The sequence below is a fragment of the Haliotis rufescens genome, unplaced genomic scaffold (genome assembly GCF_023055435.1).
Source record: "Haliotis rufescens isolate VD_foot unplaced genomic scaffold, xgHalRufe1.0.p SCAF_28, whole genome shotgun sequence".
NCBI classification, from domain to species: domain Eukaryota; kingdom Metazoa; phylum Mollusca; class Gastropoda; order Lepetellida; family Haliotidae; genus Haliotis; species Haliotis rufescens.
Window position 1 is genome coordinate 1,645,751 of NW_025963979.1, and position 14,799 is coordinate 1,660,549.

The 14,799-nt window shown below is 40.7% G+C and overlaps 1 protein-coding gene across 1 annotated transcript in view; it reads left to right on the forward strand.

Annotated features, from left to right (window-relative positions):
• The window catches only part of LOC124117943 (SH2 domain-containing protein 4A-like), a 273,682-nt gene that overhangs the window by 150,779 nt on the left and 108,104 nt on the right, over positions 1 to 14,799 (forward strand). Inside the window, exon 4 of the mRNA XM_046479961.2 lies at positions 6,650 to 6,806. Coding sequence (XP_046335917.1) covers positions 6,650 to 6,806 — 157 coding nt within the window. The remainder of the gene's footprint in view (positions 1 to 6,649; positions 6,807 to 14,799) is intronic.

Genomic DNA, 14,799 nt, shown 5'->3' on the forward strand with positions numbered 1-14,799 from the left:
TTGGTCTTGTAGAACTCCAGCCTTTCCACCACCATTTTGTGTGTTGAGACGGTGTGACACCAAATTAGTGACCATAAAAGAAATGTTTATTTTCAGTTCTAAAATAAGTGAGTCAGTGGAAGTCTATTTCCTGTAATTAAATCACCAATTAACTATGTTTACATTTATTAGGGTTAGTCTTGTTTAACTCTGAGCATGTTTATTCAACAATCTCTGATACACACCTTATCCAACACTTGCTAATAGTAAATACAAAGGGAATTGATTTCAGCTTCACAGGTTAGATATAACATGTAAGGTCACGGTTAGATATCACATGTAAGGTCATGGTTAGTTATCACATGTAAGGTCACGGTTAGATATAACATGTAAGGTCACCGTGAGATATCACATGTAGGATCACAGTTAGATATCACATGTAAGGTCACCGTTAGATATTACATATAAGGTCACCGTTAGATATAACATGTATTTTATGTTAATTTTATATTTTTGTTTGTGCAGTGATCAACATAGCCTTTCACCTATTATTAACATTAATGTCTACACAACAGATGTATATATTTGTCACCTACGTAAGGTTTTTCCCTTTACTTCCAGTTGTCATATATCATTCAGAATCGTCCGTGAACGATCACATTTCTGCTCTGTATCAAGTTACTATTTTCTATCCCAGAATGCAATATTTTTTTTACAGAGCATGCTCAGTACTACGGATGTGACGTCATTTTGTTTTTCTATATTAACAACAAGAGCCTCAATGGGGATAGTAACAGCCCTGCACAGCGATCAAATAAATAGACACCAAAAAACCAGGCCATAAAAAACAAAAACAGAAAAAGCGCCATAAAACTAATACAACAGATAATTAAAAGCGCAAACAATCTATGTAAACAAGGTAAAGACATAGAAATAGTTTGGATCCTTGCCCACGTTGGAGTGTTTGGCAATGAACACGCAGACAAAGCAGCTAGATCAGCACTAAAATTAGAAGTAAGCATCAACCTACCAACATCAAAAAAACAAAATTAAAAGTATCACAAGGGAGAAAATCTTCCAAAAGTGGCAAAATAACTATCAGACATCTGATTACAAACTAAAACACCTGCTACAAAAGCCACTCAAAAAACACAAAAAACCATCATAAAACCGAAAAAATTGACAGAGTAATAACTAAACTACAAACAGGCCACACTAAGTTAAACTCCCACCTGCACCAAATTAAAAAACACCAAACCGGTAAATGCCCCCACTGCAACTTAAAAGAAACGCCTGAACATGTAATACTATATTGCACACATTACCAGCAACACAGAACAACACTCCAATCCACACTAAATTGCTACAATCAAAAGACACATGCAACGGTACTAAACCCCCTAAATGACTTACAAACCTTTAAAGCACTAGATATATATCTAATCAAAACAGGCCTACTTGGCTGCATTTGAAAATAAGAGTACAACAAACAAGCTGCCAATAAACCCTAAAATTCTAAACCTATAAAAACACACAAACTCCTTTTAGACTCCACCTTTTGCATGGCATATTTCAAAGTTCCAAATTTGTTCTCCAAATTAAGTAAACAACCCTAAAAAGCCCCACCCAGGTTGCCTCACCTTTTCAGACATACCCTTTTCAACCAAACACCAAATGGCCTGACGGGCCGTGCGCGAAATACGCATATGTCGGAAAGCGCACGTTAAATTCCTAATTTAAGTAAGCAATGTCGTTCAGCTTGTTTCCATTGTTCTCTCAGCTCTCATTATGAATCACCGTCATCCAAGGAAATCTACAACAATCCTTTGCCATCCTGTCGTGTTATGCGGTATAACTGTTTGTATTTATCGTAACAATGGCTGACAGACAACGATCTAAAGCCAGATCTCAATCAACACGAAGGGTTAACCAGGATACGACCTCTGACCTGCATGAAAACAACAATGGTGACGATCATGGTGAAGCGTCTAGCCCAGCTTCCTCTCACAGGAATGTAAACAGAAACTCTATATATTTGACAGCAGCTGATATTCAACAACGTCTGACAGACATGGGTGTCAATGTGCCCACTTCCTGGTCCAGACGGACATTAATGCAGCTCTACAATGAAAAACTGAAGGTGATGACAGGCACCAACAGCACCATCACCACCGCTACAATCTCTCAACCAGCTCCAGTCAGTCAAGATAAGGCGGTGATGTGCCACTACAGAGAGACAATTCACAGGATTTTGCTCAGATAAATTCTGCTAGTGCCACAAAATACAGTGGCAGTGTTTCATTACAAAGGGAGATTGCCGAATTGAAGTCATTAACTTAGGACAACAATTACAACCTCTTTCACGTACATTTACCAGAAAATACAGTGACAGTGTTTCAACTTTTGTCGCGTGTTTGTGATTTAATAGAAATTAATTGTGAAAAACCAGATGCCAAAATAATAGTTGACATGAAAGAGGTTCCATCCAAATCATGTTGCCAGTTCGAAGCTAATCTAGGCTTATGTCAGTCAATCTAATAAGCCAACACTTCACCATGGGACCATGATTGCTATCACAAATGTTTAGTGATAGCTTACCAATTGATCAGCACCAATTGTTTTTACCTTGATGCATATATCCAGTAGCCATTACTCTAGGAAACTCAAAACTTGATACATATTGTATAAATTGTCCTCAAATTACATTGCATGGGTTCTTGAAAAGAGATGTGATAGCTAACTCATACCCTTACTCACCACTAACCCAAAAGTTTGTAAAAGGGTGCCTTACCCTAAGGTTAGTGATGGGGCGTTTGATCAGAAAGGTTACTTTATCATAAGGTTAGTGACGGGGTGTTTGATCAGAAAGGGCTACCTTACCCTAAGGTTAGTGACAGAGTGTTTGATCGGAAAGGTAACATTACCCTAAGGTTCATAGCGGGTTGTTTGATCGGAAAGGGGTACCTTACCCTAAGGTTCATAACAGGGTGTTTGATCGGAAAGGGGTACCTTACCCTAAGGTTCATAACAGGGTGTTTGATCGGAAAGGGGTACCTTACCCTAAGGTTCATAACAGGGTGTTTGATCGGAATGGGGTACCTTACCCTAAGGTTAGTGACGGGGTGTTTGATCGGAAAGGGGTACCTTACCCTAAGGTTAGTGACAGGGTGTTTGATCAGAAAGGGCTACCTTACCCTAAGGTTAGTGACAGGGTGTTTGATCGGAAAGGGGTACCTTACCCTAAGGTTCATAATGGGGTGTTTGATCGGAAAGGGGTTCCTTACCCTAAGGTTCATAATGGGGTGTTTGATAGGAAAGGGGTACCTTTCCCTAAGGTTCAAAAGATGGTGTTTGATCGGAAAGGGGTACCTTACCCTAAGGTTCATAACGGGGTGTTTGAATGGAAAGGGCTACCTTATCCAAGGTTCATAAAGGGGTGTTTGATCAGAAAGGGCTACCTTACCCTAAGGTTAGTGAGAGGGTGTTTGTTCGGAAAGGGGTACCTTACCCTAAGGTTCATAACGTTCATAACGGGGTGTTTGATCAGAAAGGTGTACCTGACTACAAGGTTTGTGACAGGGCGTTTGATGAGAAAGGGGTACCTGACTACAAGGTATGTGACAGGGCGATTGATGAGAAAGGGGTACCTGACTACAAGGTATGTGACAGGGCGATTGATGAGAAAGGGGTACCTGACTCCAAGGTTTGTGACAGGGCTTTTGATCAGAAAGGGGTACCTTTCCCTAAGGTTCATAACAGGGTGTTTGATCAGAAAGGGGTACCTTATCCTAAGGTTCATAACGGGGTGTTTGAATGGAAAGGGCTACCTTACCCTAAGGTTAGTGACAGGATGTTTGATCAGAAAGGGCTACCTTTCCCTAAGGTTCATAACAGGGTGTTTGATCAGAAAGGGGTACCTTACCCTAAGGTTCATAACGGGGTGTTTGAATGGAAAGGGGTACCTTACCCTAAGGTTAGTGACAGGATGTTTGATCAGAAAGGGCTACCTTACCCTAAGGTTAGTGACAGGGTGTTTGTTCGGAAAGGGGTACCTTACCCTAAGGTTCATAATGGGGTGTTTGATCAGAAAGGGGTACTTTACCCTAAGGTTCATAACGGGGTGTTTGATCGGAAAGGGGTACCTTACCCTAAGGTTCATAACGTTTGTGACGGGGTGTTTGATCAGAAAGGGGTACCTGACTACAAGGTATGTGACAGGGTCCTGTGGTGGCTGCTCAGGTTATAAACTCCAAGTAGCCCTGCCACCCTTCTTCTTTTGGGAACCTGGGGGAAGCGAAGATTCCAGAAATACCTCTGAACTGAAGGTAAGTTGGCCATCTGCTAAGTGAATGAACTGATCACTGGCTAATGCTGGAATCCTAGATCGAAGGGATACATGATTGCCTAGGATGTATCATTGTACTACTACCTGAAGTGACATCATAGGAGACCTCAATACTGGATTAATGTCAAAATATACATTCAATATCACAATCCAAAGGCAAAACGGAAGTGACGTTATCGATAAATAAGTCAGGTAATATAGCCTAGAAGTGGTAATACAAGTGATGTCAAAACTGGTCTCTGCACCAGAAGTGATGTCATAGAAGTCATTTGAACGAGAAGTGTGTCAGGAAGTAACATGAGAACAGGAAGTGACATCATAAAAATCATCATCAGTATAGTGACCTTAGAAAGTGACCTCAGAACCAGTAGTGACATATGTCTTAAATACCACAATAAAGGCTACAAACTGACGCCATAAGAAAGTAAGTTGACATCATAAATGCGTAATCTAGAAGGTTCTAGAAGAACTAAATATGAGGCACATCAGTTCCGTTAATCCCAATATGTATAAATGTATATATGTCTTCCTAGTTTACAAATGCCAACTGTCTAGGGATACGAGATGCATAGTCTGGTGTATACTGGCTAGGATATATAATTGAGGTTGGATAGTGAAAGGAATTATCAAACAAAATTTATCATTTGTCCAAATATCTGTATCTAGTAGAGAATGGTTTGGAGTTGACAGAAGTGATGGTTTCCCGCCTCACCCATGCACTGTTACACTACCTGTGGAGGATAGGGTTTTCCTCACAATTATTAGATATGTTGGCAGTGAAAAGGATGTCTTTTGAAAATTTATGGTATCATTGTCAGCATGAACTTGAATTATGGCTATGATGTAATAGAGGTAGTATTCTTAGAATTATACACAGTGATAACTGTTGTTTGATTTATAGACATTACTCAGTCAATTTTTTTCAAAAGGTAAACAAATTTGGAACATGTGTAGTCAGCAGTAGTGCTCAACACTCATGTTTCCGAGTTTTTGCAATATTGTAAATTGCCCCTTTTCACTTCAACCATAATGAAACTTGAAACTTGTTTTGTCTATTACTTAGCCAATTTTTGTTCAAAATGTAATGATATTTTTGGTAGTAGTAGTAGTAGTAGTAGTAGTAGTAGTAGTAGTAGTAGTAGTAGTAGTACATTTGATCTTTACACTTTGACCATGCTCCTACATTCTCTCAAAGACAAAATCTGAATAGACTACAGACATCATCTTAGACAGTGTTGTTGCACACATTTTGTTCACCACCCTTTCTTGAGAAGGCCAGTCTTCATGGAAGACAATGCTAGGCCACACCTTGCACAAGGGGAGGCATTATCAAAGCTTCCCTGGACTGATCTTAATCCCATTGAGCATGTTTGGGACATTATCGGTCACAAAGGGCATCAGAGGAATCCCCCAGTGCAAAGTCTTGGCAAATTGGACAAAGCCAACAGATTACCTTGGCCTCAAATTCAATGTCTTATACAGTCAATGAGGCTGAGGGTTTCATGATGTTATCCTGGTCTGCAGGGATTACTCCTGATACTGACATTGTGTTCTGGTATTGAAACTTGTGTCATTTGTTGAGGATTGGATATCAGAACCATGATTGTAACAGTACTAAAATGTAAACCTCACACGGCCATACTGGTCAGCATGTGATTATATATGTGTCATTTTACTGCCTTGTATTGCAATTCACATAAATGTATGTTAAAAGCTTTTCTGAGTTTGTCTTTGTCTTTCATTTACTCCATGCAGTTTGACTGCTGCAGATGTTGCCATAACTTGATGTTTGAATAAGCACATTTAATACAGTGGGTGGTAATATTGTAGTACATGTACTATGAAAAATAGGGGATGTTGCAATATTTTTGTCCAGGTGTAAATATTTCACAGCTAGTGCTGAATGTGGAGCTTTAATGTAGCTGTGTAATGCTTGTTTTTGTGCTGTAACTGATTTTTGCCAGTTTATATAATGCTATAATTGTCATTGTGCTGTCGCTTAGGGTTAATGCCACGGAATTTACTATCCTATGATTTTGGCCCTCAAAATTGTGTCATTTCCAGTTTAATGTTATTGACAAGAAAATATGTCACCCAAGAATTGGCGAAGTGCCTTCAGATCCTCATTGCCTATGTTCTCATTACAGTGTATTTCCATATTTTGTTACCATCGCAAAATCATTGAAGTAATGTTCCATACGCCCCTTAGTCCAGCTCATGACTGGTTCCAGTGCTGACAAATTTCTTGTTTGTTTTTTAACAGCACAACCTCTCAAAAAAGTTACAAGTACAATATGTGATGTGTCTCCTCTTCTGTTTCTGTAGGTAGAAAAAAGGTGGAGTTTTTGCAGGGTCAAGATGGACAAGAATGGGTATGGGTAATGGGAGATCATGCAAATGATAAACCTATACAGCAATTACTGGATGAAGAAGCTCAAGTCAAGGCTTTACAACAGGCTGAGAAGGAGGCACAGGAAATGAGGTAACATATCCTAGTTATTTTTTGCGAATCATCTGCCTCTATTACATCTTTGCCATAAATCCTGTATTTTTGGCTTCAGTCACACTAACGAAAATTTTCAGATTTTCAACAGACATCCTCTTCACTGTCAATCACACACAATTAGTTGTTCCCAATATAGCCCTATAGCAACCCAAGCTATGACGTGCGTAATGGCAGGAAACCTCACTTCTTTCTTGTGTGTGCTAGAGTCAACACCTATTGTTATAGTTGTAACAATCTAGCACTTGGTAGAGTCACATTAGTCTAAGATTGTTCAAATAGTTATGTAAAACAGACACATTAAGTAAATATAAATAGCTGCTAATTGTAGTGACAATCTTACTCACGTAAGTATAAAGCTGGTGTGAGATGTTTGTGAGGTCATAATGGAGTCTCGCACTACTCATTTTATGATCACGGGAGATCCTCATAACAACTGCGGGAGGTGCAGAGAGGCAAAATGCACAAATGAGGCAAGATGCGACCAGTGCTCAACTCTATCTAAGAAAGCCTTCACCATGCTAGCTGAAACTTTGACTAAAGCTAGACGACGAAAAGCAGCTAAGAAGAAAGTCAACGTCATTGCGGCTACTAACACTGACTTAGCCTCTGCCTCCATCCTAGCGCCTACCACCTACTCCGGCGAATGAATCATCTCCTGTGTTTCTATGGACTTGAAAGAAGTACTCTTCCAACAACAAAAAGAGATGATGGAGTCAATGTTTGAGTCACGCTTCTCAGCTATAGCTCAAGATATGGAGATGCTTGAGAAGCAGACAGTATTGGCTTAGAAGAGTCCTCCAGCCAAGAGCCCGCAGGAGGGACAGCCATAGGGCCTACCCAAGCCGACTGTACCGACCAGCCTGGTAGCCAGCTGACCATAGCAACCAGCCGGGTAGAAGCTCTCAAGCTTTACCCTCCCGTGATACATGAGCATCTAGATCTCTGCTTGGGTCCCGTCAGGGTACAGCAAGGCCACACTCCCCAGCTAAGACACTGTACGGTCACCGTGGTTACCCAGCCGGGCTCCGTTATACACAGGCAGTCATCACAAGCTGCACAGACCTTACTCAAAGCAGATTCCTGGACACCAGCTGATGATGAACCGCACGGGGAACATATTGAGTGTAAGGATTATGACGAACATTCATCCCTCCCGGGAGCTAACTGAGTTAGAATCGGACCTATATGAGGAGGTTAATCAGTCTGACGATTCACCTCAGCGTGATTTTACAGGGGGATACACCTTTGTGGAACTCATTGAGGAGTAATATCATCTTAAGCCTATATTTCCAACCTCCAATGACAGAAAATTCACCACCTAAGATGCCGGAATACGGAGGATGTCATGCTCCTACATTATCTCAACACATCCACCAGACATTGCTGTCGCTGAGTTATGCAGGCAAGGTGATAGATCAGGCGTCTGAAAATCTATATCCTCTTTATGTCCTCTGTCCTTAAATCCTCACCTTAATCAAACCTTACATTAATCAAATCACACACCAAATAGCTTATTAGCGCTGAGTAGAGTACTTCCGCTAAAACAATACATGCGTGCTGGCTCGTGTCGGCCTTTGATGCAGTCGCAAAGAACAAAGACACTGTGTTGTGTGGGTAGCGTCTGTCTGGACTTGCAGGTGTGATCAGTGAAGTGAGTAGAACTCGTGTCTTGACCCCAGCAGTGACAATTCCCAGAATGTAATTAGTGTTTGAATGACATTGTTAATATACTTGTTGTTATATACAAGTGCTGCTCAATAAACAGTGACATGAAATACATAGTTGTTTGTTTCAGGGGTCCGGAAAATTTAAAATCCCAATCGGACATTTGCATTTATGCGATGCCCCCTTCAAATAGCATATTTTAGTACGACTTTTAACGCACATTACAAGTTGCTATGTATTCATAATATGATGAAATGAACAAAATAAACACTGATATTCATGTTGTTTTATTTACATACGTAAATATAAATATTAATATCAAATAACAAGGCCATATTTACAACTTTTCCCATATCATCTATCTGCCTGTTTCGCCTGCCCTTCCATCGTCGTAGCGTCGGTCTAGGGTCAAAGTCGTTCAGTCTTGGTCCGCCTTTTAAAATAACATGGAAAACATATGTTTATTTCTGTTATAATATCGATTTGTTCATGTAGTGAACAGTCAGTCTTCTAATTAATATTCATGAGTTGTATCTGCTCAAGTGTATGCGTTGTTACATTTGGATTGAGGCTATATCCCATATTTGGTTATCACGTGACCTCATGGGAAAATATTTTTTTTAAACTAAAGATTTTTTAAAAACAAGACAGATAATATAACCACAAATACTAAAATATCATTGATAGCAATTGTTATTTGAATATCTTTTTCATCTGTACTTAATAATTGACAATAAAAAAAATATTGATCGTTACAGAAAACAAGACGGTCAAGATTCAATATACGACTAGCTACTGAAAACAATAAAATTCCTTTTACCTGGCAGAACATCATCTGCAGATCCTCATTGTATGTTAACCAAGTGAAATTCGTTAACCACGACTTACAAAATGATCATCCAGACTTTGAGGGTTTGGCAGATCCGCTCGACTGATCTCAGTTTAATACCTATTACAGTGATTGACCGCTTGAACTATCATCTAGGTACGATGTATTTACAGCAATCAAAACAAACAAAGCTTGTCAGTGAAGATAATCTTTATTGTGTTACAATTGCAGACCGAAACTGCTCAGTACCAAATGTAGATCATGTTCGGTCAAAATTTAAGAATGTCCGGACAAAAAAATTTAAATGTCCAGACAGAAAAATTTATATATCCGGTAAGCAATATTTTAAACCGGACATTTGAGATTCCTAATCGGACATGTCCGGTGAATATGACCATTTCCGGACCCCTGGTTTGTTTTCAGCGTATGTCTAAGTTGGTATTTCTGTTGTAAAAAATGACTTCTTGTTGATATAATGCAAACAAAGGCTGCTCACATTTTTGGATATTTAATTGATACTTGTGTTAATTTCAAGATTTACAGTATCTGCTCCCAAAACTTTTAACAGCAAATTGGGACATGTAATAGATCAGGTCAGACAAAATACAACTTAACAATTTCAAGTATCAACTATCAGCCTAGCGACCAAGGTACATGGATCTTCCTAATCCCAGAAGCTTTCCAGGGATCAGAAGGACTCGTCATGTAAACAGCCACCTATGAAGAAGTTTGTCCCCGGGAAGGATTCATTTCAAACAAGTTGGAGATATGACAAGTGTCAATCATCTCAGAGGTCTTTTCGTCAGGCCGACTAAATGAAATGATGATTCTATTGCCAGGGCAGATCCGGGAGCAGAGGTGAGCGCAGGTTCTGACTTCCTTGCCACCCACTCCGCCATTATAGACCCTTTTAACCTGGTTATGTCTATGGATTGTGATTTACACCTACCGTCTTTAAACATAATGCTGACTCTGGGGCCAGTGAGAGGACGCCTTCTGTCATATGCTGAAATTTGGAAGCAGATTACGCTGACTGCTGGGTCCTAGATGTTGTGGCTCATGGATACAAACTGCATTTCAAGAAGCATCCCATCCTGAAATCTCAAGCTGTGGGACACTGATTTCATCTAGTCGGAGCCAAGCTAGTGGCAGCAGATCTGGCCATCAGGAAGCTACTAAAGAAGTGAGCCATTCGGAAAGTATTGGAGACCAACAAGACAAAAGGATTTTATTCTCCAGTATTTCTAGTTCCGAGAAAGAATTCGGATGACATGAGGATGATTAAGAAAGACAAGTTCTATGGATGAACAACTTCTTATTACAATTAGTATAAAAGAACTCAAGACCTTAGTACAAAAATATGACTCAAAATCAGCCATCTCCGACCACACCCAAATCCACCCCGACCACAACATCCGGTGGAACAACATCAAGATCCTGGCCATCAGAAGCCATCTACATCAAAAGGATCCAGCCAGCAATGAAAAGAGATCAAGGCTACTACATCCTGCCCGCTTACCATCACCTAATTGCTACACCCCTATGTCCATCCAATTAATCCACTGGCTTCCAATCATCTCTATCAGTCTGCTTGCTGACTCTGTGCCCATTAGACAATTCACTGGCTCCCAATCATCCCAATTGCTTCAGCGGTTGTTTACCCTGTCCCATTAGTCAATCACTGGCTTCCAATCATCTTAATCAGCTCTCTGTGCCCATCAATCAATTTACTGTATAAACATTGATGTTAATAAGTATATATACCTATGTTGTTCAGCACTATCCATCACAACCTAACAACTAAATGCAGTAAAGACCTAAACACCCTAAGATGCCTAACTGGCTCTAACTGGGGAGCCTCCAAAGATACCCTCCTCTCTCTCTACATATCACTAATTAGATCAAAACTAGACTACGGCTGCGCCATATCCAACACCCTTAACAACTCTCTATCTAAAAAACTTGACTCAATACAATATCAGGCTCTCAAACTAATTACACGCACCCAACATGGCACCTCCTACACCTCACTTCAGGCCTTAACAGGAGAAATTCCACTAAGTCTACGCAGGGAACAGCTAAGCTTAAATTTCTGGGCCGCGTCCCAATCAAACCCTCTCATCCACAACTTAATAAACCAAAACATCAGCCCCAAAAACCAAGCTCTAGCTCGTAAACACCCCTTACTTACCCCAATATCCCAAAGAATAACAAACTACCTAAATGAACACCAAATTAAAAATCTTAAACAAAACTGCAAACAATCAAATATCTTCACCCCTAAACTTAAAATACCCAAAATAGACACAACACTAGCTAGCCTAATAAATAAACAAACCGACCCAAACATAGCTAAAACTACCACACTAGCATACATACACGAAAATTGGCCAAATTGGTGTCAAAATTTACACGGACGGATCCTCAGATCCGACCTCCAAACACACAGATTTCGGAGTCCATACCACAAAACCAACTAAAACCACACAATCCTTCCGACTCCCAAACAACCAATCAATATTCACGGCAGAACTAATGGGCATGGCCTCAGCCCTCCATAATCAAGAATCCAAAAACCACAAAAAAAATCCTAATACTTACCGACTCCCTAAGTGGACTGCAAGCCCTCAAAAACAAAAATACCAAAAACCGACCTAAATTAATAAATCAAATACTTAAAAGCTCCAACGACCTAACTAAGGCAGGCAAACAAATAACCTTCTTGTGGATACCCGCCCACGTAGGAATATACGGTAATGAAAACGCCAATAAAGCAGCTAAACTATCCCTCAAAATCCCAGAAATAAGCTTAAACTTACCCATCTCAAAATCAGAAATTAAAAGTGTAAACAAGCAAAAAATCACAAAAAAATGGCATAACCTATATCTAAACTCAAATAGCCAAATCAAAAAAGTGCTCAGCAAACCACTAACCAAGCCAAAAATTCTCCATTCATCAAAAAAAATCGACAGAGTAATCACTAAACTCCAAACAGGACACACCAACCTAAATAACCACCTAAAAAAAATAAAAAAACACACTACAGGTAACTGCCCACACTGCAAACAACCAGAAACCTCAGAACACGCACTCATCCACTGCACACACTACCTAACACATCGAACCGCATTACAAACCACCCTCAATCTAAACAAGGCTCTCATTCTAGAAGCAATACTAAACCCACAAAATAAACTAGAAAACTTCAAGGCCTTAGGCGTATTCTTAATAAAAACGGAACTAATAAAACGCATCTAAAAACACAACCTACCAAATCAAAATCACATAAACAAACAAACATCCACCATACCCAGCTCCCTTAGTTCTCCTCCCCAACCCCATCGGCATCTATTCCAAATCTCAAAATTCCCAAATTCTATATAAGCAACCCCTAAACCCCCCTCTTGAGATGCACAGACCACTTTCGCCCCTTTCGGAAACACATTAAATGGCCTGGCCGGGCCCGTGTGCGAAATACGCATCAGTCGGAAAGCGCACAATAAATCTCCCAAGTAAGTAAGTAAGTAAGTTAGCACTATCCATCACTTGCTTGATAAAGGTGTTAAGATCTTCACCGAAACGTCGCACTAATTGTAATAAGAAGTTGTTCATCCATAGAACTTGTCATTCTTCATCACACCAACTTCTAAATGCCACTGAAAGAAGTTATGAGGATGATTATCGACTTAAAGATCCTCAACATTCTCAAAAAATTCCTAGTACCTCCTCCAATGTTCCAGATGGAATTCGGATGGTAGTTGCGGTCAACTTTTAGGACAGGAGATTGGCTCATCAGCCTTGACCTACAAGACGCCTATCTTCACGTCCTGATACACCCATCGTCACCAAAATACCTGCGCTTTGCAAGGTCGGCGCTATGAGTTCCCACTCTTACCATTCGGGATATCAATAGCCGCTTGTCTGTTTACCAGGATTACAGCACCAGCCATCAGGTTTTCCCACCTCCAGCTAGTACGATTCCATGGGTACCTGAACGATTTCCTGGCAGCAGACCAAGAGGAAGCTCAGTTACACCAGAACATGGTCCAGCTTATGACCTACCTAGGCTTCCTAGTCATTCCCTCCAAGTCCGAGACCACTCCGGTTCAAGACATCGTATACATCAGAGCGCGTTCACAACTTCACAAGAGAGATCTATGTCGACCAGAGGATCGATTCGTCAAGACTATCACGATGATTCAATCACTATCAAGTCAACCCAGCAGGTCTCCAAGGCGAGGGATGTCTCTTCTTGGCAACCTAACGTCTCTTCATGATATGACCTTCAGACGATCTCACGGTACAAGGATCTTGGAGCACCGGAGAGAGGATCCTACATATCAACTGCAATATAAGGAAGGCCATCTATTACGCCATCCTGGCATGGAAGATACATCCTCATAGCCACAGACAACACCACAGTAGTGGCATACATTCAGGAACAAGGAGGAACCAGATCCAGTTCTCTGATGATGGAGACTACAAGATTGTTTGCCTTGGCAGACTCCATCAGTTGCCAGATGGAAGCGAGACATATTCCCGGGAAGCTGAACAATCCTTGCCGACAGCCTTTCCCGCCAAGGGAGAGTAGTGGAAACAGAATGGACCTTACATCCCCAGATCTTTGCTTGGATAGCCACGTTATCGGACACACCATACCTAGATCTCTTTGCCACCTGCCAGAAACATAAACTTCCGGTTTATGTCAGTCCAGTTCCTGACTGAATGGCTCACAAGATAGATGCGCTATCAATGGATTGGACAGGTCTATTTGCATATGCATTCCTACCAAGGGGCTCTCCTAGACAAGGTCATCCGCAAGGTCGAGGAGACAGATTGCATGATAATCTTGATAGCACAATCTGATCCAGCAGAGCGTGGTACCCCAGATTATTAAGTCTATTAATGGAAGAAGCTCTCCAGTTACCTGTCTGTCGTGATCTGTTACGACAGCCCAAGCCATACATTTTCCACGACAACATGCCCAGCCTACATGTAACCATCTGGAAGTTCTCACGCAAAAGATGCAGACATCCAGGTACTTTGAGCTTGCCTTGGAAGCTGTGGAAGACCTTCATCCTCCCTTATATATGACAAGAGGATCCAACACCAGCAGCATCAGAGGGTGAGTACACCCTTGATTATTCTGTCTATTAGGTGTTGGATGGATTATGAGCACCTTGAGTATCAATGCTTACAGCACTGGAAGTGACTTCAGCGCCGGAAAAGCAGTACAAGTTCAATCTAATCAGGAAATGACGTCTTTTAGGTAGAAGAGACCATAAGAGACGTCATTATCCAATAAAAGGGAAATGACAAACTGGAAGTGACGTCACACCTGGAAGTGATGTCAGAACCAGAAGTGATGTCAGCACCGGAAATAGTGTCACAAATCCAATTTTAACAAGAAATGACATCATTTGGTAGAAATAGACCAGAAATTATAGCATTATTACAAACAAAATCAGCAAATG